This window comes from Coptis chinensis, chromosome 1 (genome assembly GCF_015680905.1).
Source record: "Coptis chinensis isolate HL-2020 chromosome 1, ASM1568090v1, whole genome shotgun sequence".
Taxonomy (NCBI): domain Eukaryota; kingdom Viridiplantae; phylum Streptophyta; class Magnoliopsida; order Ranunculales; family Ranunculaceae; genus Coptis; species Coptis chinensis.
This window is the reverse complement of record NC_141456.1, coordinates 51,663,139-51,686,882: the sequence shown is the minus strand read 5'-3', so window position 1 is coordinate 51,686,882 and position 23,744 is coordinate 51,663,139. Positions and strand designations below refer to the sequence as shown.

At 39.5% G+C, this 23,744-nt stretch overlaps 2 protein-coding genes across 4 annotated transcripts; one reads left to right on the top strand and one right to left on the bottom strand.

The window, feature by feature from the left end:
* Positions 1-3,782: 3,782 nt before the first annotated feature.
* On the top strand, positions 3,783-7,805 carry LOC147524481 (replication factor C subunit 3-like). Of its 3 annotated transcripts, none has more exons than XM_086603408.1 (11): positions 3,783-4,715; positions 5,076-5,186; positions 5,275-5,307; positions 5,431-5,602; positions 5,699-5,877; positions 5,982-6,118; positions 6,380-6,475; positions 6,665-6,734; positions 6,819-6,896; positions 6,990-7,101; positions 7,502-7,805. In XM_086603408.1, exons 1-11 carry the CDS (start codon positions 3,876-3,878, stop codon positions 7,606-7,608), a joined length of 1,935 nt encoding a protein of 644 aa, XP_086459534.1. In that variant the 5' UTR covers positions 3,783-3,875; the 3' UTR covers positions 7,609-7,805. The 3 variants fall into 3 exon arrangements, with proteins under 3 accessions (XP_086459534.1, XP_086459526.1, XP_086459518.1); XM_086603400.1 differs by lacking the exon at positions 7,502-7,805 and adding an exon at positions 7,214-7,247 and having other exon boundaries at positions 3,803-4,715; XM_086603392.1 differs by having other exon boundaries at positions 3,804-4,715; positions 5,085-5,186.
* A 478-nt stretch (positions 7,806-8,283) lies between these two features.
* LOC147524480 (RING-H2 finger protein ATL29-like) lies at positions 8,284-8,991 on the bottom strand. Its single transcript, XM_086575057.1, has one exon. It carries the CDS (start codon positions 8,989-8,991, stop codon positions 8,284-8,286), a length of 708 nt encoding a protein of 235 aa, XP_086431183.1.
* Between the last annotated feature and the right edge of the window lie 14,753 nt (positions 8,992-23,744).

Here is a 23,744-nt window from a genome sequence, read left to right as displayed (position 1 = left end):
TGTAGTAGGCATGTGAATATGAGGTCAATCCCACAAAGAATGCGTGTTGGGGACAATTTAGTGTTAAAATATTACTTAATCTAATCCGAATAATGATGTCCTGATTGGAAGTAGAATTGATAATAACTAACTCTATTTAATTAAACTATTCTATGAAAGCAATAAAACTTATATTAAAACTATTAATGGAGAGAATACTAAGGCATTCGAATCCACCCTAGATTGTTGTAGATTATCAAGGTCAAATCAGCTTAAAGTTCTCTTTTAATTATGAGTAGCACGACGTAAAAGTAACCCTAGCTTGCTCGAAGATGTGAACGTTGAGCTCTTATATAAATCTATATATTGGTTTGATTGAATTTCGACAAACAAAAGTATAAACCCCTAGCAAAAGTTGTTTGTTTAAGGCACAACCTTTCACAGATTTAATTAACCCTAAAAACGGAGCCTTGATCAGAACAGAATATTAATCCAACTATTAACTAGTCAAGTCATGACATAACATGCAAGAAATAATTAATGAAGCTATACCACTAATATCAATATGAAAACAATCAAGTTTAATTGTTAAGTTGGAGAACAATTAACCAATTCAACAGTATAATCTTACGCAAGTCTAGGGCTTCATCTAAGCCCTAGCTTGGAATTTAGCTAGACATAATGAAAGGAATAACAAATAGGGGAAGAAAGTCAGCCATGTAAAATCGTAGCCTGTTGTAGTGTCTTCTTCTCCAAGCTCTTGCTAGTTCCAATGTTCCAACAGTTGCGCTCCAACTCTCGACCTTCAAAAGATAGCACCTGTTTAATCCTTTGGTCTCTCTCTCCCTTATTATTCTTCTCTCCTACTTTCTCGAGCACTCTCCTATTCTTTCTCTTCTTCTCTTTCTTTTCTCTATTTTATGTGTTCTAGAGAGGCCTTTTTCTCTTTGTTTCCCTTTGTTTATATAGAGTCTCCTTTAGGGCATGCATGAGTTGGGGTTCACTTTGGAAAGGTTTCCTTCAGTGTTTGACTCCTTTTGGAACTGTCCAAATCGAGTTCCAAGCAGTGGAAGCAAGCTACGAAGGGTCTGGAAAAAGATCTATAATTCTACAAAATTAGAAGAGGGGCGGGCGCCCTCTCGATTATGCCAACTAGGGGGTGTGCGCCCTTTGACCTCTTGACAACAACACTTCAAACTTTCATAGTAGCTTTAGAATACCTCATACATGCTATTTTCAACCTTGTTTTGTGTATTCTCTCTGGAGTCAAGCCGTGAGGATCTTACAACCCCGTAAAGTCCCCAGTCTCAGCCCGTTTCGTCATATTCGCGTTGATTCCTGTAAAACCAATGAAACAGACTAATCAAATGGACTTATATTAATTAACTAGCCAATATAATGTAAATGTACGTGAGCATAAATGTGTAGCATTTATGTGTTTATCAAGTACGAACCACAAAAACCAGTTTAGAGAACCGAACATAAGCTTATAAGAGCGCTAACTCATATTGTGGATCCTCAATAAAGCTAAACGATCCATCAAATTCATTTTTGACACACTTGCGAGCAAGGCCCATAACAAAATATTAATCAGTGTTGACTGCCCCTCCAAGCAACCTGACCCCCTGTTGAGGACAGGATAAATCTGAAGGAAAAAAACAGGGAGTGGAGCGATGTGGATCTAGTATTGGCCAAAATATCTCAATTTTAACCACAATAAGTACCAACCCATAAGAATGACTTTCTTCTTGAATCATACACAAAGTTGTAGCCATTTGCTCTATAACCCCAATCAAAGTCTCGTCGTCTAAGTACCAAGCCTAGAGCAATAACTGACAACTAAACTAGATCTGTAGAATCACAAGGTACAACACTAGTGCAAAGAGAAGTGGACCCAAATGGTCACCTTACTAAATCCCAATAGCAGACCATATGTAACCATCCCCCAAGTATACCCTCACTGGTTAACAATATAAATACTCGACCGAAGGGACAATATTTGGGCATCGGATGCGAACCTCTCTCAACATGGTAGTCTGATCAACCATGTTAAAAGCATTCTGGAAATCTACTAGCAAAATAGAAAGAGATGTGATGTCACTGTTAGCATATATCATGTGATTGACAGCATGCAAAATCACCTCTGCTCCACCAGGGACACTGACCCCATACTGGAAATCTTGCAAGTACCCTACCACATATTTGGAAACTTCTTTCATTGCAAGCTTGGAGACAAAGTGATGCCAAACTATGCCCACAGCTATAGGATGAATGCTATTATCCGGTTTAAGAAGTGGAGTAAGCGGAGCACTCGCTATGAATTCCCCTTATGGTTGTGGACATTGACCCTATAACCAAAGATTCACCACAGGAGTCAAAACATCTAACAAGTCAGACAATATAGTAGTTACTGCAGCACCATTCATGGCATCCAACAAATGCTGAGCACAGAGACCATCACGGCCACAAAAAGTTCCTTTCAGAAACAACCTAATGCATGACAATAAGGTGTCTCTCTCTACAAATAAATGGGGCTCAACAAAAAGAATAGTTGGTCTCACAGGTGGTTGTCGCATTGTGTGTTTCTTCTCTAGTGCATGTACAGTCTCTGCAGTATTAGAGGCAACGCCTTATGATGACAACCTTTTTACCACTGCAGCAAAATGTCCATCAACAACTTTTTGTAAGCATCGGTGCACAGTCTGAGTGGGGACGGATTTCTTGGTTGTCTGGATTGAATGATATATGGTCAGGATCAATATACAACAGTTTATACAATGGCTTCCATCTCCCTTTACAAATTTACTTATGACTTGATTTTTTGTGGATGTCATTTTCCTACCATGGAGAACATCTTTGCAAAAATTTGGCTCATTTGGAAATTTCTAAAGAAGCAGCCAAAAGCGGGTTGCAAAATTTTAAATCATGATTGTTAAAATAAATCACATTTCAAATCAAGTTTTGAAAAGGTTAGACATTTTAACTTATAAAAGAGTATTGTATAAATTGTTGTATAAAAAGTGCTCTCTCTCTCTCTCTCAAACGGACATATCCGTTAATGGACATGTTTGTGGGGCAGCTTATATAGTATCTTAAACAACTTTTTAATTTACGCTTATTAACTTATTCATGGGCAGCTTATATATGACACTATATAAACTGCTCAACACACTATGTAACATGTCTGTAAATGGACAGTCCGTTTAAGAGAAAGCATGTATGGTATATATGGTGAAGTTTCATCTTACACCTTGTGAGTTTGAATTTCCAAAACGAGTCTCAAATTTATCTTCTCTTCATGGTTTAAGATTTAGGGATTTTCGGAATTCCAAAAGTTTCAAAAACCGGAATGCATTTCGACTAAACTTTGGAATTTACATTTTTTTTTATCTTAACAGTCTAATAATGTTATTTTTGATTTCTTCAAAAACCGAAATATTCGACAAAATTGTGAGATTACGTTCGAAATCACGAACTATGAGTATTACTTCACCCTCTACTGTACATTTGAATCAATTCCTGATACCATTTTCTCAAGTAAATTAAATACATTATTTTCCACAAAATCTATAGCATCATCACTACAAAATCTATACCATTTTCTCAGGACAAGTGAAACGTACGTGAACAAATCTAGTTATGGCATATGGCCCACTAGTATCCCCATGAAAGCTAGGTGGGAAAAATCGTAGATTGGAACGGCAGGAAATTCATTGTTAAAAGACACTACAAATTGTCCCCTTGCCCCGAACATCGCGTCACACCTCATTGCATATATCGCCACTCCTTAGGATTCCCCGCCCAAACTGATTTTTCAATAACAGCTCAAACCTCTTTCCGTCCACCATAATTCCCACCCACACTCTCTTCCACCAATTTGCAGACTCAGTTCTGCAATGCCGATATCCGCAACCGATCACGACTCCTCCAATCTCGGTCCACTTGTTTCACGTTCCTTATCGGACCCGAATCTGTCCTCAACCAATCAGTCCTCTCACCTCCCTCCTTCGGGTCGTTCTACACAGTCAACCACCTCAACGACCACTCGAAGGAAGGGAGGAAGAAATAGGCCACGTCGGAAAAGTAATGCGAAAACAACTTCTGATTATTTAACTGAAGAAAGTCTCGAAAAATTTAATGAAAGAAATGCAGCTAACGACATGAAGAAGAATACCAACTCTAGTCCTAACTATAAAGGACTCACTGATTCAACCCTTTATATTTCTAGACAAAAACACGTAGGGTTTAATCATGGGCCAGAAAGTTTAAAGACTACTAGTACTTCAAGCTCAATCTCTACGGTGTTTATGAAGATTCAAGAATGGAGTATTTCCTGTTTCAAAGGCAAGCACGATTCTAGAATCAACGTAGCTGCTTCCAGGAACAGTCGTAATTCGTTACAGCAATTGAGCAAGGTGGACTCATTTGCCATGACAAATACTACTGCAATTAAAGAAGCACTGGAGTTGAGAAGGAAAGAGTTGAGTGTGTACAAGATGAGAAATTCTATTAATGAGGAGAAGCCCATGAGGGAGAGAGTGTCAATAGAAGCAGTACAGAAGGAACCAGTGGTGTTGGAGAAGAAAGAAACAGTGATTATGGTAGAGAATACCGAGAAACCGGAAGAGAATACCAAGAAAAAGGATAGGCAGTTTGTTTGGGCGAACAAGTATCGACCCAAGGCTTTGAAGGACTTCATCTGCAATAGAGATAAGGCTGAAGAACTAATTGGTGTGGTAAGAATAGGCTAAGTCTTTTATATCCATTCAGCTATATCATCAGCTATATATAGGTTTATATATATCAAATGAATCGATCTTGGATATCATAGTACTTCCAAATAACTACATAATGAAAAATATGATTGTTAAGCATTTTTATTTCAGAAATAATTCAGACTTGAAAGTCTTTCTCTGTAAATATACGCTGAATAGTAGTGTATCCTGACTTATGACGTTAGGATCTAGTGTTGCGGTGTTTGTACATTGTACCACATGAACGCTTTATCATTCTTCAAAATATTTACTGTCTCGAAAGAAATTGATTCTGCTTTTAGCTATAAAACGAACTGTCATACTATGGTTGGTTGGGCTTAGGTTCAACAGGGACAGTGTAGTCATTATATCTTTGAAGGACCTCATGGAGTTGGGAAGAGAACAATGGTTTGGGCATTGCTAAGAGAAGCTTTTGGACCTGATAAATTAATGGTAAATTTTTAGTTTTAAAGTAGACGGGTGCACTTTTTTTTTATTAAAACAGAGTCAGTAGTAATGGTTGGGTTGTTCTGTTTCGTAGACAAAGGAGGAGAGCAAGGAATTTTCACTCAAGGTAAAACTTTTTTCCATATTAGATGCCGTTGAACTGTTTCTGTTTTCTCTTGTGAGAACAACTATCCTTGCATATGGGAAATCTTGGCGAATGGCGATTGACATACTTGTACTTCCGTGGCAGGGAGAAGCTCTTCCTAGCATCAAAGTAAATATGCAAATATCCTCTCATCATGTCGAGATTAATTCATCTGAACTAGGTGGTTACGAGAAGCAGGTGATCATGGAACTGATAAAAGAGAAACATAGCATGGCAATAGACCAAGGAATGCAGTGTGACCATTCTAACTGTCATGGTATCAATCGAGTCTTTCTCTCTCATTACTGTGTGGCAATATATAAAATGAAAATGAGGGTATTCTTAACATTGGAACTGTATGTGTGTTCGATAGCAATTATTGTACACGAGGCAGATAGGTTGTCAACAGATGCACAACTCTACATCCGATGGCTCATGGAGAGGAATAAAGGATGTAATAAAATCTTCTTTTGCTGCCATGATGCCTCAAAGCTTCAAACCATCAAACCCCTTTGTAAGGTGGTTAAGCTTCTTCCACCATCAAATATGGAGGTGATTTTTTCTTTCCATTTTTTGTTTCTAAAACGATATATTTGTAAGTGGTATATGTTCCTGCCGCATTAGCTTCTGTTAATCTTACAGTTGTATATAATCAGATTGCAGATGTTTTGGAGTTTATCGCTGAACAAGAAGGACTACAGTTGCCGCGACAACTAGCAGAAAGAATTGCTGAAAACTCCAAGCATAACCTACGGCAAGCAATTCGGTCATTTGAAGCGTCCTGGCAGCTCAAGTAAGCGAAGTAGAATCAACTGAATGTTAGGGATAACGGAAATGCGTTCCATTTGCAAAAACTTTAAATAGGAACTTAGTTTCTGCTCTTAGCAATCAATGCATCTTCTAACGTTCGGAAATCCTCTGAATTAATTAAAATCCTCTGTTCATTCGTATTTCAGTTTTTCAACCTTTCTCACCATTTCATCAAAAGATTCGATGGCGTGCATACAAGGAATTACTAATTAATCATCTTTACATGCATGCGGTTTATCTGCAGTTCTCCACTTAAAGAAGAACAAGTTATTATGACTGGATGGGAAGAAGACATTGCAAACATAGCTAAGAACATTATCGACGAGCAAAGTCCAAAACAGTAAGTGGTGCCTCACCCAATATACCATATAGTTTTTTTTTTTCTAAACTAAACCAGATTAGAGTGACGAATATTTCGTTTGATGAATAATAATTCAGTTCTATGTATGGAAATGACCTGTCTATTTACTTGTCGAATCCAACTTCCACCATGAGCTGAAATAACTAATCACATTATCTATCTTTGCAGGCTATACGCAATTCGTGGGAAGCTTCAAAGTCTGATAGAGCATAATGTTTCTCCTGAATTTATTTTCAGTGTAAGAACTTCAATCCAAGTTCAGACTCTTTACATATTTGCTTCGTATGAACCTTTAAGTATTGTTTTTCTGGTGATCCAATAGACTCTAGTAGATGAACTGAAGAAGATTCTAGGTGACGAGTTCCATGCCAGAATCGATACTTTGTATCAGGAATACAATGTAAGAACATTGTGCTCTCCAATCTTGTATCATTCGTGCATATAACGTGGTAATTACCTCCTGGGCTTACCGATTTCTTTCACTGCTATACAGAGGGATTATGGAGGTTTTACAAACAGTGATAAGCCAATAGCCCTCTTACGCCATGGAAATGAGGGGTTGGAAGGAAAGAGGAAGAATGTTCACCAGTTTCTGAGGATCGAAGGTAAGCCACCAAAATAACAGTAGATAGTTTTTTTGATTAAAAACCAATTTCTCTTCTTCTTTCACGAAGATATTAAGATATGTTTCCCATCTTCATTTAACCCTTATACTAGAGGACTAGAGTACATCATAGCATTGAACGCAACCAAATTGGTGATAGGCTGATAGCACTTCTTACAAATGATCATGAGATTAAAGAAGGTTTTGCAGAGGTGATAATTTATACCATCTAGCTTATCGACTTTGAACTTGAGTATAAAATGATCTTGACATGACGGTTTCTTCTCAGCTACAAGTAAACGTTATGCCATTTTAAAAGCTGAAAGATGGTCTACAAGATCAACAAATACAATCGATCTGTTGTCCTAGAATTTGACAGTTCTTATATTTTTCTTTCCCAGAATTTACGGCGAAATTCATGAGCTGTTATAAGACTTCTGTTGCAAATAGCATCGACCACCAAATTGGTATAAGAACTATCACAGCTCAGGTGGAAACAATTATATGACTCTTTCCTGACAACAGTAAGGCAGTGACTCACCATTAAAGACGAAATAAAATGGGGGGAGAAAGGTAAAGAAGATTTGTGTACTTATCAAAGTATGATTCAGTATTGTGCACAGGAGGCCTGTAACTAAGACAGATGAGAAGTAACTTCAATATTATTAAAGGTCTATATATTCCTCTTCAAAACTTATACCATGACATCCTCATTTTCCAGTGCTTATTTGGCCATTTTGAATCAAAGCTAATCACACGTTTTAGGCTTTTGTAAATTTATCAAGAAATGTTGAACACCGTACCATAAATAATTTGAATGGATCATATGAAAATAAAAGGAGTTCAAAATGAACGAAAATAGCAACAACAACAACAAAGATGGACATCTTATTATTGCCCCAAATATATGTTATTTTGTACATTTTCTATCTGCTATCACTAATTTCATCAGCTACCCTTCCCCTCCCCCCTCCAAAAAAATACAACAAACAAAAAATCTCTGGGCGGTGATGCTAATGATTGTGGATACCTACAGTTGCGATATTTTCCTTCAATAACTATCTATGGTAGGTGTTACGCATACCCATGGCCTCCAAGCTGGAGAAACAACTCAAAGTTTTGACAGCTAAAACCAAGTTATATAAGAAGAAAAATGGAAGCAAAATGTGTGTTCTTATTCATTTCAGCGTGTCGTCCCTGAAAGCTCCCCCAGACCACTTTTCTCAACCGTGACATTGCCTGAATAATTCCCAAATGTAGTGCAACTTCCTGTCCAATTATGCCCTCTTATGATTCTCTCTTTCACATTGTCAGGCAATATCAATGTATATCTATCATCATTGCGCATAATAGAGTGTCCTGTCGAATGAGACCTCGGAAGCCTCTGTGCTGTGTCATGCCCTCCAAGGTTCTCTTCGATAGGAACACTCAAGCCACCATCATTTCTGCCCACCCTCTCCCCTTCATCTACCTTAAAAGAGATCCTACCGTTATCGTTTCTAGACTCCTCGTCCCTTTCAACATCATTTGGTATTCTTATACTAACTTCTGGTGATTTCTCTGGAGACTTTTCCCATGGGTTAACAAGATCGCGTCTACAAACAGGACAAGTGGTATGTGTTCCCAGCCAAATATCAATGCATTCTGGATGAAAGGCATGATTGCACACTGTTATTAACCTTAAAGTATCGGTCTCTTGGAACTCTGATAGGCAAACAGCGCATTCTAGACCATGCTTCTCTTGTCGAAGATCTTTAACTTCAGAATACTCGAAGGTTGGAAAAGATGATAAAATCGAAGGATCAAGGCCTTTAGGACTAGAAGTTCTACGCATGGCATTACCAGTTTGGCTACGACGTAGTAGTCCCCTTGCACTGCTCACATATTCCATTATACAACGGCAAAAATATATCGATAAAAAACCAATAAACAAGAAAATGAGAAGTACTAGAGTTATTATCACAGGTAAAGATTGATTGTTTACTTGCAAACTGCCGTGAGATTCAGACCGGGAGGGGTTCGACGACATCACCGGAATAAAGAACTTAGCTCTTAATCTGCATATAGATAAATCTTAGAAGACTGAAAATAATAAGAAGTAATCTTTTGTGTGTTGATATGAAGATGGTGAAAAGGTTGGTTTTCCATTCTTTCTTGGGAAACGTTAGTTTCTTGTTTGCGGTAACGACCATAGTCATTGAGCGAGTCCTATGTTAGAAAGCGCGTGGTGATGTAGGAAAGAATCTAAAACGGGCACGTAGTCATTTCAAGGTTTGAGAATTACTGTGCTATATTGTTGGGGTCAATACTTCGTGACCACAATTCAGATAGCGTAATTATGAACCTTGTATAAATTCTACTTCTAGATTCTTATATAATTTGGCTTGGTATGGAACAGGTTAATTTGAGAGTGAAGAGTCCAAAAGCCCATGACTCCAATTTTCGCCGGATAGAATCGTTCTTGTCCTAGAAGCCTAGCTGGAAAGAAGATTCTTAGGACTGGTCATCCAGTAGAGCTGGTTGCGATTAACTCGAGCTCGGCTCGTAAAAAGCTCGACTCAAACTCATCCACGCAAAATATGAGTCAAGCTCGAGGTACTCATGAGCAACTCAAGTCGAGCTCGAGTAGCTTGTAAGCTACACATTTTATAAGCCCATACTCAGTATATAATTTATAATTTATACTCGTTTTATACTTTATACCGAACTATAATTTACAATTTATACCCATTTTTATGTTTTATACACATTTTTTTCGAGTTTGAGCTCGAGTTCAAGTTTAAACAAGCAATACTGAGCTCAAGCTTGTAGTGCAAAACAAGTTGAGTTCGAGCTATTAGTAGAATTGGATGAATCGAGCTTGAGCCCAATATTAAACTCAAAGTCGAGCTTCTAGTCGAGCTTGAGCAGGCAATACTCGACTTGGGTAGTTCCATGACCACCCATAAAGATTAGGGTTAACCAATATTAACCACCCCTTAAATACACACAAAAAAATTAGGGTCTCCTCTCTAAATACACACAAAAAAAAAGTCAAATTGGGTTGACCAATTTTTTTTTGTGTGCATTTAGGAGAGAAACCCTAATTTCGCATCTAGTGGGGGGAAAATCCTAATTTGCTCATCTAATAGGGGGTAACACTAGTTCATCCTAAAGATTATGCATTATAGCGAAGTAGAATTTGCACTCAAACCTTTTGTGGTAACTTCATCATATTATGGAAATTAATAACTGGGATGCCATGTGGAAACGACATCAACATGTACTTCCACTGCAAAGTAGAATGCGTACAAAAAAAAAGCGTAAACTGTGCGCTCAAAGTTACACTCAAGGCAAAGATGATTGTGTAGTGAGCTCCCTATGCAAAGCCAAAGTCTAATGTGTAATGGTACCAAAGTATTGCAACTTATCCTCATGGAAATATGAAAGCCAGCATGATATTTTACAGTGCAGATATAATCTGCGTCGCGATTATTTTCCCTTCTCGTATATGTGTCGATCTATGTTAAGTTGTTAGGGATCGATATTTGTCCGTCCGTGCAACGCATTCATTTGTCCGTGCAGTCTATTCTTTATTAACTTATATTGGTAACAATTTCTGCAACAAGAACAAAATGTGAATAAAAAGAAGGTTGGCTGAGCCACGGATCAAACGCTTTCTTTAAGGTTGTTTCGCGTCTGTTCCTCTTTATGCAGACAAAGCGCGTCAACCTCCAGGATACAACAACCAATTATACTCTCCTTTGTTTACTGCAGATAAACCAAAAAGAAAATGAAGAACCACGATACTGATTTTATGCAGAAACGTGGAGCACTTAGTAGATCCGGATTGTAGGGAACTGCTTCAGTTTCCCGATAAAGATTATTGGATTCTACAAGTCTATCACGTTTTTGTTTCCCAATCCATATCCAATTCTGTTTTCAAACTTATCCGGAAACAATTTACCAAAAAGAAGATAAGGGATCAAAGAGAGCCCAAGCCCAGCTCGGTTCAGTTTGGCGTGCGCGCATGTGGTTTTGTGTGAGTCCTCCCTCCTAACCCAAAAGCCTTTGTACCCTAAGAGCACGTCCTTAGTATGGGACTTTCACTTATAAACACTACTCACCAGTGTTTCCTCTCCTATGTGGGACTAAAGTTCTCTACTTAAACAACTATCCCACAAAGAGGTCAAGGGATCAAACCACCACAAAGTCATTCCAAACATAACCACTTGTTTTATTGAAAATAACTCTACAATCTCCCACTTATTTTTGATAAAAACAAAATAGAAAATACACTTAAATGCAAACAATATCAGTATCAACATGTTATGCATAGATGAAGGTGTCCAAGACTTAAACCTTTACGTAGTGAAAATTACTCAAAGTATAAGAGCCATAAGTGACTAAGTCTTAAACTTAGGTCTTGAGTATACAATAAGTTCTAATCACGCGCAACATATCCAGTGTTCTCCTTTCATGTTCTGCACATTAAAAGCCCTGTGCTCTCTTCCTGGATTCGTGAATGATCTAGAGAATCAGCCCTCATTCTTATAGAAAGCGGACTCTACTTTCACATTCACTATGTGAGTCTATCAAGAGTGCTCCTGTAGTTATGCACTCCGCCCATAAGGACCATAGAACTTCATTAAGAGTTTTTTTTCTAGAAAACCTCAACCTTTATTTATCGCTGCAGGATTTCATACATTTTACTATCCAACTACGGGACAGATAAGTAACAATGCATGTCTCACAACCAACATTCTATGACTTATTCTTCCCTTTGAACTTAGTTCTTGGGATCTCTAGTCCCTAGGTTGGGTTACCATCATAGATGTTCATCTTTCAATTGGCTTCAGTCCCATGCTTCTGGCAGTAGTCCACAGTTTTTCTTTGGCCAAAGCTTTGGTAAATGGATCTTCTAGATTATCATCATATCTCACAAAATCAATAGTCACTGCACCTTTAGATATAAAATCCCTAACAGTACTATGTTTACGACGAATCTGTAATGATTTACCATTATAAAACTTACTGTGGACACGCCCGATAGCAGCAGTGCTATCACAATGTATCAAAGTGGCTGGTACCGATTTATGCCAAACCGGAATATGAGTGAGAAGATCTCGTAACCAATCAGCCTCCTCACTTGCACTAGCCAAAGCAATCAGTTCAAACTCCATGGTAGACTGTGCTATAATAGTCTGCTTCTTGGACTTCCAAGATACAACACCTCCACCAATGCTAAACACATAGCCACTGGTGCCCTTAAAGTCTTCTGAGAGAGTGTTCCAGTAAGCATCTGTATACCCCTCAAGAACAGTAAGATATCTCTGATAATGAATACCCAAATCAATGGTTCCCTTTAGGTATCTCATTAACCTACCAATTGCTTGCCAATGCTTAGCGCCAGGATTACTAGTATACCTACAAAGAACACCTACTGCATAGACAATGTCAGGTCTAGTACAATCTGTAGCATATCTCAAACTACCAATGATACTTGCATATTCATTCTGATTCACAAGTTCACCATTATTCGCAAATAATTTAACACCGTGATCAAAAGGAGTACCAACAGCCACGCAATCGAAGTAGTTATACTTTAACATTTTCTCAATGTAGTGTGAGTGATCCAGCCATATGCCATCAGAAGATCTTGTAATTTTGATTCTCAATATTACATCAGCCTCACCTAAGTTCTTCATATCAAAGTTAGAAGATAACAGGTTCTTGGTTTTTTTCACAATATGTAAATTGGAACCAAAGATTAGTAGATCATCAACATATAAGTATACAATAACACATATCCCATCAGAGTGCTTATAATAAATGCACTTGTCACTTTCATTTATCTTGAACCCACTAGTAATGATAAAGTTATCAAATTTCTCATGCCACTATTTAGGTGTCTGTTTCAACCCATAAAGTGACTTAAGTAATTTGCATACCTTTTTACCCTTACCTGGTTCCACGTAACCTGTTAGCTGATCCATGTAAGTCTCCTCTTCAAAATCCCCATTTAGAAAGGCTGTCTTAACATCCATCTGATGAATAACAAGATTATGAATAGCAGCAATAGAAAATAATACTCTAATGGATGTTATTCTCGTAACAGGTGAATATGTGTCGAAGAAATCAAAGTTCTCTTTCTGTCAAAAACCCTTGATAACAAGCTAAAATTGTTGGTAACAATTTCTACAACAAGAACAAACTGTGAATAAAAAGAATGTTGGCTAAGGCACGGATCAAACGCTTTCTTTAAGCTTGTCCACTAAACCATCGGTTTTAAACTTCCTTCTTAAAACCCATTTGTTTCCTATGGTCTTGCAACCAGGAGGCAAATCAACAAGCTCCCAAGTTTTGTTATCCATGAGAGAATCAAGCTCACTCTGTATGGCTTCTCTCAAAAACTCAAAGTCAGAAGATGCGAGAGGTTCTTCAATGGAGGAGGGATCTCCTTCCAAAGCAAAAGTGACAAAATTGGGTCCCAGTTCCTTAACAACACTTGCTCTCTTACCTCTTCTCGATTCAGATTCTGTAACAGTGTCTCTGTCATGTAATCTAGGTATATAAGAGTCAAAAACATCAGAAGTAGGTGTCTTGGAGGAAGACGCACCCCCACTATTTCTAGATAGGTATGGAAACATGTCTTCAAGAAATTCAGCATCAGATAATTCAAACAAGACATTAGTCTTCATATCTAGAAACCTGTAGGCCTTATTGTTCATAGCATAGCCTAGAAAGACACACTTATAAGCTTTGCTCTCAAGCTTTGAGATCTTGGGATCATGCTTCCTTACAAAAGCCAGACATCCCTATGTTCTGAAGTAACTCAAATTATGCTTCATGTTCTTCCATAGCTGATAAGGTGTAACCTTTGTCTTAGAATTAGTAATTATATTCATCACATAGCATACAGTCAAAACAGCTTCACCCCATAAATTTGAGGGTGCTCCAGAACTAAGTAACATAACAACAATTAATTCCTTAAGAGTTCTGTTCGTACGTTCAGCTACTCCATTTATTTCAAGTGAATAAGGAGCTGTCGTCTCATGGATTATACCATGTGATTGCAAGAAAAGATCAAAATCAGCAAAACCACATTCCGTACCTCTATCATTTCGAATTACTTTAATGTTCCTGTCATGCTGATTTTGAACCTCAAGTATATAAGCTTTAAAAACATCAAATGCATCACTTTTATTCTTCAGCAAATAAACATATGCAAACTTCGAGCAATCATCAATGAAAGTAATAAAATATATTTTACCACCTCTAGTCAGAACTCCTTCAAGCTCACAGATATCAGTATCTACCAAGTCTAGCAAACTTGTACTTATATCAACTGATTTGTGAGGCTTCTTTGTGATTTTCGCCTTAGTGCAAGATTCACAGTATGCAAAATCATCATTCAAGTCAGGAATTAAACCAAGTACGCTCATGTTCTTAACATACTTCATATTAATATGACATAATCTACTATGCCAAACATTAACAGAACAAGAGATTATGTAAGCAGAAGTAGAACTTTTATTCAAATCAACAACATTCAACTTAAACATCCCATTACATGCATATATAGCTCTTACCAATAAAAACCCCAGGCTTAGTGATCACATATTGATCACTACCTATAACTTGCTGAAAACCAGCCTTGTTCAAAATAAAACCAGAAACCAAATTCTTCCTAATCTCAGGAGTATGAAGCACATCCTTTAATAGCAGTTTCTTCCCAGAAGTGAACTGCCGCTTAACATCACCAGTACCCAGAACCTTGGTCGTATGATTATCACCAAGTAGAACTTCCTAATTCATAGTTGTGGTATAACTCTTGAACCAGTTCCTATTATAGCAAATGTTCCTAGAAGCACCAGTATCAGCCCACCACCCCTCACAGACATTAACATAATTTACTTCAGTTATCATAGCAACAAAAGGTTTCTCAGTAACATTAGCCTCACTGACTTTACGAAACTTATAGTTCCTAGCATAATGCCCCTTCTTCTTGCAAGTATAATAGACAACTTCTGACATGTCAACGGGTGGTTTCTGATTCATATGCACCTGATTATGGTTATGATTTTGTGGAGCATTCTTGTTAATAGGTTTGTTCTTCATGGCCTTCTTATTAGGTTTCAAACTAGATTTAGTCTTACTGGTTTGTTGATTTACTACATTAACCTTAGCCTTAGCAGATGACATGGCAACTTCCTCATTAAGGTCTTGTATTTGTGATTCCTCTTCTATATAGAGTCTCATAATAAGACTCTCTATCGAAAACTCCTTAGACTTATGCCTAAGTATGTTCCTGAAATACTTCCAAGAGGGAGGAAGCTTATCAATGACGACAACAACCTGAAATTGCCCGTCAATTTTCATCCCTTCTGAAAGTATCTCATGAACAATAATTTGTAGGTCATGGCATTGAAACACAACAGATTTGTTATCTACCATCTGAAACTTAAGATAACCTTACAACGTATTTTTTGGAACTAGCTTCCTCAGTGTCATACTTCTTTTGCAGGGCTTCCCAAACATCAGAAGCAGATGGAAGTTCAGAGTATAAGTCGTATAGATCATCAGCAAGCGAGTTCAAGATGTAGTTCTTACACTTGAAATCCGCATCGATCCACTTATCAACAGCAACAGATAGAGCAGGTTCCAACAAGACATCTTCATTAGGAATCGGTTCACTTAGAACGGTTTCCACTTTCACCGCTTGAAGTGCTCACCAGCAAACTTGAACGGTCGATTATGGCTATTGTCGTTGTGGGACCTGGACTGGTTACCTTCTTCATGTTCCATTGTCAAACAACCTTAAAATTGTTGGTAACAATTTCTGCACAAGAACAAACTGTGAATAAAAAGAAGACTGGCTGAGGCACGAATCAAACGCTTTCTTTAAGGTTGTTTCGTGTATATTCCTCTTTATGCAGACAAAGCGCGTCAGCCTCCAGGATACAACAACCAGTTATACTCTCATTTGTTTACTGCAGATAAACCAAAGAAGAAAAGGAAGAACCACGATACTAATTTTATGATTGCCTAAAACGTAGTATAGAAAATAGTTTTTCGCTCATTCTATAAGCTGCTGATAGAGGAGTATTTATAGAGGAAAAACGTGGAGCACTTAGTAGATCCGGATTATAGAGAACTACTTCAGTTTCCTGATAAGGATTAGATTCTACAAGTCTATCACGATTCTGTTTCCCAATCCATATCCAATTATGTTTCCAAACTTATCTGGAAACAGTTTAAGAAAAATGGTTTATCAAAAAGAAGATAAGGGATCAAAGAGAGCCCAAGCCTAAGCTCGAGCCCGACCCGGTTTGGCGTGCGCGCACGCATGTGTGGTTTTGTGTGAGTCCTCCCTCCTAACCCAAAAGCATTTGTACCCTAAAGGCACGCCCTTAGTATAAGACTTTCACTTATAAACACTACTCACTAGTGTTTCCTCTCCTATGTGGGACTAAAGTTCTCTACTTAAACAACTATCCCACAAAGAGGTCAAGGGATCAAACCACCACAAAGTCACTCCAAACATAACCACTTGTTTTATTGAAAATAACTCAACAACTTATTAAGTACTTTGCTTGTATTCATTTTATTTTATTATTTTTTTTTTTTGAAAAGTTAAGCTGGGTTAAGGTTGCCCCACCTGTTTTATTGATAATCAACTTGTTACATATGGAGTTGCTAAGGCATCATCCTCATACATACCTTCCTTAGGAGTATAGTCATTAGAAAGGGTTCGACAAAAATACAAGTTCTAAGGCCTCAAGCCTAACACCAAATCTATTCAAAGTACACCATTGCTAGAAGTACCTCATTCCACCTACTTTCCTTTTGAGAATTGTTTTGCCAAGGCTGGGTGATCTTTCGAAATATGTTTTTGGGCCTTACCAAACTCTCGGAAGAAGGTTCCATAATGGATGCAAGAAAATGTCTGACCCATTTGCTCATCCCAAATCTCTTTAATATAACCATCAAGATGCTCAACCTTTTTCCTGGCCAAAGAGGAAACATTTTTCATCATGGCGAGAGTGGGATCATCAATTTCACCGGGGAGATCGTTGAACGCGTGCTTCTTAGTTTTTTTTTTTCTCAATAGTTACGTTGGTTTGGAACCGTCGAAGCTTTGCTCGGTGTCCGTATGCCACCCTCGACTCCAAACGATGAAGAGGCGATCGCTCACAGCTCACCACTGCTAGCCTTCAGCCATGATCTGATGAAGAGAGGCGCGCACACTCTGACAGACAGACGCCAGCTCATGATCAAATAAAGAGGGCCGCTCACCCCATAAGCCCTTCGGCGCTCGTGCTCCAGAATTGCGGCCCAAGCCCATTTTACTTCCCCTTTGTCTATGTACACATATATAAAGGAAATAGATTAGGGTTTTGAATGAGAACTTTGAGAGATTCATTTCTAAGGTATTGTGGGAGCTCTATTGAGCTAGGGTTTGAGTGAGGCCTCTTCTTATTGATTCTTGATCTCTTGTAAACTCTCCAATCTTTGTTATAAAGGAAACTCGGCTCTTGTGTGTGGATGTAGGTAACATTTACCGAACCACCTAAATCTTTGTGTCTCTTTGCATATTTACTTCCATTATTATTGTTGCTATGAATTGTGATGATACAGTAGTGGTTTTGCTTGGTTGAGGTTGTTGTGATAACTACCAAAGTCTTGGGTGGGTGATTTCCTTGGTGTGATCTCCAAGTTGAAATCATTTGGGATAGAAAGTAGCTAGATTGAGGTGTGACCTTCTAGTGAAATCTCCCATCAAGTGGTATCAGAGCATAGGTGACTGTGTCAGAGCTACAGGGTGTTTGAGGAAATTCCTCTGAGAGGTACTCCACCGTAGGTTTTTTGATTCAGTAAAGTCATGACGACCGAAAAGGAAAGCTACAAGATAGAGAAGTTTGACGGAACAAACTTCGGCTATTGGAAGATGCAAATCGAGGACGTACTCTATCAAAAGGATTTGATGGAAACATTGATATGTGAGAAGCCCGATGAGATTCCGCAAGATAAATGGGATTTGCAAGATAGAAAGGCCTTGGCCACAATCCGATTGAGTCTTTCGAAGTCGGTAGCCTTCATATTAAGAGACCAGAAGACGGGCGAAGTCTCTCATGGAGGCACTTACTACGATGTATGAACAACCCTCGGCCGCGAACAAAGTCTATTTGATCACCAAGCTATTTAGTATGAAAATGTTGGAGGGGACCTCCTTCAAGGATCACCTAAATGAATTCAACCAAACTAAGGACCAATTGGAGTCGGTTGAGATTACATTTAGTGATGAGGTGCTAGCTTTGGCGATACTTGGACAATTGCCTCCAAGTTGGAAGGCGACTATGGCGGCTATTAGTGGCTCTGCGGGAATGACCAAGTTGAAGTTTGAGCACGTTGTTAGTATGGTACTAACTGAGGAAATCCGGAGACAGGATTGTCCGTCATCTTCGGGATCAACTTCAGGGTCGGCATTGAGCACTGAAAGTAGGGGAAGAAAGTCAAACAGGAGTCGTAGTAAGAAGAAGTGGAGGGGGAGATCGAAATCTCAAGCCTCCCAATTGCAAAGCGTTGAACACAAACCTCGAGACATAAGTGAAGTGGTGTGCTATAATTGTGGTAGGCCTGGCCACTATAGCCCCAATTGCCCGGCACCAAGAAACAACAACAACATTAATAAGAACAAGAAAAAGAATCAAGAAGCTAATGTTGTTGAGATGGTAGATGACGCTTTGATATGTTCGATGGAGCACAAGAAGGAGTCTTGGGTACTTGATTCCGGCGCATCTTTCCATGCTACCTCACATCGAGAGTTCCTTGAGAACTACACCGAAGGTGACCTTGGAACGGTCTTTCTCGGTGATGACCAACCTTGTGACATTGTAGGCAAGGGTGACGTGCATATCAAGATGAATGGCTCGTCATGGTTATTGAGGGACGTCGAACCGCCCCGATTTTGGAAGAATTTGATTTCGTAGGGCAATTGGCAAGTGAAGGATTTGTTCTGATCTTTACTTGGTGATACTTGGAAGGTCTCGAAGGGTTCATTGATTGTTGCAAATGGTAAGAAAGATGGTACTCTACATGACCGCATATGGTTGTGAGTCGATTGCCGTGGCACATGGCAAAAGAGGATCCAATGTTTGGCACCGCAGACTTGGTCACATGAGTGAAAAGGAATGAAAATCCTTCACTCTTACGGTAAACTCCCAAAGTTCTGATCGAAATTGACTTCGGGAGAACCGTGTATTTGGAAAGCGTAGCGGGTGAGTTTTCGAGAATGGGTCGGACTCAAAGCTAGAAGGCTTGAGTTGATACATCTGATGTCACGGGGGCCAGACTAATGTCTCTTCACTTGGCGGAAAGTCATATTTTGTGACTTTCATTGATGACCATACTAGGAAGGTGTGGGTCTATTTCTTGAGACACAAGTCGGCATTTGAAGTGTTCAAGACTTGGAAGGCCATGGTTGAGAATGAGACAAGCTTGAAAGTAAAGAAGCTGAGATCCGGCCAACGGTGGAGAGTATGAGGATTCAGGGTTTTAAGAAATCTTGTCGACAATGGCATCAAGATGGAAAAGACTTTGCCGGGGACACCTCGTGAGAATGGGGTTCTTGAGCGGATGAATAGAACAACGACAGAGAGAGCTAGGTGTATCGTACACTAGCGAGGCTTGCCCAAGCAGATTACAGGCAGAAAGTGTTAGCACGCAGGCCTTTACGATCAATAGAGGACCATCGGTGCCTTTGGATTTTAAGATTCCGAGGGAAGTGGGAGCGGGAAGGATGTGAACCTTTCCCATTTGAAGGTGTTTGGTTGTGTGTCCTATGTCCACATTAGTGACCAAGCTAGAAGCAAGCTTGATGCTAAGTCACTAAAGTGCACCTTCATTAGCTATGGCGGTGATGATTTTGGGTATCGCTTTTGGGATGATCAAAATCGAAAATCATTCAGTAGTAGAGATGTTGTGTTTAATGAGAAGGTGATGTACAGGGACACGAGATGAAGCACAAACCAAGGAATCGGGTACGCAGAGCGGCCGAGTATGTTGAGTTTGAAAGACTTCGATGTAAGTCATGGTATAGTGGGAGCCCCACGGTCGAGGATGACAAGAGTAGTGACTCGAGAGAATAATGAGGATACTACACCAATCGAAGTCCATCTCCACCTCGTGCCCCAAGGAAGACATCCGGGCCACATGTACCGAAGTTTGAGATATCCGCCCCTCCACCTATGTGAATTACTTGCTACTTTCATCGATGGTGGCGAGCCTCAATGCTATGATGAAGCATTGGAGGTGAGTGATGCAAGCAAGTGGGAGCTTGCTATGCAAGATGAGATGAAGTCCCTCATCTCTTGTGGCGCGTGGGGAGTTAGCCAAACTACCCATGGGCAAGAAGGCTCTACGTAACAAATGGGTGTTTAGAGTCAAAGAGGAACATGATGGTTCCCAGAGAGATACAAGGCAAGGCTAGTAGTCAAGGGTTTTCAGAGAAAGGCATTGACTTCCGCAGATATTCTCCCCCCGGTGGCCCCGAATACTATTCGATCGGTGTTGAGTATTGTTGCAGTGAAGATTTATATCTTGGCGGTTGGATGTTAAAACTGCCTTCCTCCGTGGTGACCTAGTTGAGGAAATTTATATCAAAGAACCGGAGGGTTTCATCAAGAAGGGTAAAGAGAATATGGTATCGCGGGCTCGAAAAGAGCTTGTATGGTTTGAAACTAGGCAAGGGTACGCGAAGTTTGATAACTTCATGCAAGGAAATGGCTACTATAAGTGCAACGGCCGACCATTGTTGCTACTTCAAGAGGTTCGACTCCATTCGTCATCCTGTTGCTATATGTTGATGATATGTTAGTAGCGAAGTTCGATATGTCGAGAAATTGGGAGATTGAAAGAGAAGTTAGCAAGTGAGTTCTCTATGAAGGACTTGGGTGCGTGAAACAGATTCTAGGGATGAGGATCGAAGAGATAAAGCGAAAGGTATTCTCGGGTTGTCTCGGTGAGTATATTGAGAAGGTATTGAAGAGGTTCAGTATGGGTAGTGCGAAACCAGTTTGCACACCTTTGGCAGTTCACTTCAAGTTGTCCAAGGAACACTCTCCCAAGACTGTTGAGGAAAGAAACTTCATGGCTAAGGTACCATACGCCTCTGCCATTGGAAGTCTTATGTATGCCATGGTTTGCACACGTCCGGATATAGCCCAAGCAGTGGGAGCTGTCAGTAGATTTATGTCTAATCCTGGCAAGCAACATTGGGAAGCCGTGAAGTGGATATTGAGATATCTGAGAGGTACTACAGAGAAATGCCTATGTTATGGAAGGGGTGTTGTGAACCTGCAAGGGTATGTGGATGCCGATTTTGCAGGAGAAGTAGATCGCAGAAGAAGCACTACTGGTTATGTCTTTACAGTAGGTGCTACTGCAGTGAGTTGGATTTCTCAGTTACAGAAGATTGTTGCTTTGTCTACCACGTAGCGGTATGTGGGCGTTCTGAGGGCAAGCAAAGAGATGATCCGGTTCTGAGGATTGATGGAAGAGCTTGGGATGAAGCAAGAGAGAAGTGTGTTACACAGTGACAGTCAGAGTGCTATACATCTTGCCAAGAATTCCGCCTTTCATTCTAGGACCAAGCACATTGGTCTCCGGTATCATTTTATCCGATCTCTGTTGGAGGATGAGGTTTTGGCACTTGAGAAGATCCAAGGGAGTGAGAACCCGGCGGATATGTTGACCAAGACCGTGCCTACTTCGAGAAGTTGAAGTTGTGTTCAACCTCGGTGGGTCTTCTTGCTTGAAGACCATGATGGATGAGCCGAGTGTTTCTTTAGTATATTGGATGTGGATTGAGTTGTTACAATTGAGATGTGATGTGCATGAAGAATCTCGAAGGTTCCAAGGGAGATTGTTGGGTCATTTGGAACCGTCGAGGCTTTGCTCCGGTGTCCGTATGCCACCCTCGACTCCTGAACCTGATGAAGAGGGGCGATGCTCCTTCCTATGCGTGCTCAAGGCCATGATCTGATGAAGAGGGCGCTCACCTCACAGACGCTTCGCCATGATCAAATAAAGAGAGGCTCGGCTCACCCATAAGCCGGCGGCTTCGCCGTGCTCGAATTGCGGCCCAAGCCCATTTTACTTCCCCTTTGTCTATGTACACATATATAAAGGAAATAGATTAGGGTTTTGAATGAGAACTTTGAGAGATTCATTTCTAGGGTATTGTGGGAGCTCTATTGAGCTAGGGTTTGAGTGAGGCCTCTTCTTATTGATTCTTGATCTCTTGTAAACTCTCCAATCTTTGTTATAAAGGAAACTCGGCTCTTGTGTGTGGATGTAGGTAACATTTACCGAACCACCTAAATCTTTGTGTCTCTTTGCATATTTACTTCCATTATTATTGTTGCTATGAATTGTAATGATACAGTAGTGGTTTTGCTTGGTTGAGGTTGTTGTGATAACTACCAAAGTCTTGGGTGGGTGATTTCCTTGGTGTGATCTCCAAGTTGAAATCATTTGGGATAGAAAGTAGCTAGATTGAGGTGTGACCTTCTAGTGAAATCTCCCAACAAGTTCTCCATTCATCTCCATTAATCAGAGGTGTTACTACCAAAATTTCAGAAGTAACCTCAATAGAATTTTGAGGATGCGTTCCTTCAACTTGGTTTGTATCAAGAAAAATGTGGTCATTGAAGAACTCATTCTCTTTCTATCTACTGACCTCACCATCGATAGTATTCGAGCATTTATCCTCACTTGTATTCACAAGAGCTTCATACATTTGGTGGTGCTTGTTTTGGAGAAAACATAGAATATCTTGTTGAGTTTCTATGCCAATAGCACATTCTCTTATTGTAGTAGCTTGAACAATATCAGAGATAACAACTAGTGTTGTGTCATTTGCAAGGGCAGCAAATTGTTATCTGCATTCAAATTTCTCACTGATGGACTGCCTAGGGTGGCTTCGATGATCGGCTCATCTGCGACCTTCTCGTGTCTATGTTCCTTTTTTCTCCATACCCCTTGAGTGCTCTTTACATTCCCATCGTTCTTACGTGTCGTTTGGTCAATTCTTGCACTGTGAGCGGCTTTTGGTATTTGCTTTTCACATCCTGTCAAATTGTGACAAAAACCTTGCATTTGGTGCAAATCAAGGGCTTCCATGGGAATTCTAATAGAATTTTGTAGATATTCTCACTTCTACTCTTCAATTTAATAGATGCATGCAATTCTTTATCAGCATTGATATCAATACAAATCCTAGCAAAAATAAGCATTTGTTTTCCCTCAGTTGTTTTATCCATGAATAGAGGCTTACCCAGAGAACTAGTTTTGTAACTAAATCCTTTAGCATTCCAGAGATGTTTTAGTACATTATAAAGCTTCACCCAAACAAGGACTCTACTAATTAAACCTCTGTTCTCTTCAACCTCCATCGTCCAAGGTCGGATAACAAACAATTTTCCTGCAATATAGAATGACCCATTATGAAGGACACTTTCTCTGTCTTCATTGTGGTAAAACTTGAAGTAGTATATATCTCCATCAAGAGTTAAGTCGAAATCGCCTTTCAAGTTCCATCTTTTTGATACATTGGTCTTTACCATAGTATACGAGAGTTTTTTGTCAAGAAAAACTACACGG

Excerpts from the sequence above, each read along its gene's own strand:
- LOC147524481 (XM_086603408.1), top strand. The coding sequence starts at position 3,876 with ATGCCGATATCCGCAACCGATCACGACTCCTCCAATCTCGGTCCACTT. Across the intron at positions 4,716-5,075 it reads CTGAAGAACTAATTGGTGTG|GTTCAACAGGGACAGTGTAG; the intron begins GTAAGAATAGGC and ends GGTTGGGCTTAG. Across the intron at positions 5,878-5,981 it reads TTCCACCATCAAATATGGAG|ATTGCAGATGTTTTGGAGTT; the intron begins GTGATTTTTTCT and ends GTATATAATCAG.
- LOC147524480 (XM_086575057.1), bottom strand. The coding sequence starts at position 8,991 with ATGGAATATGTGAGCAGTGCAAGGGGACTACTACGTCGTAGCCAAACT.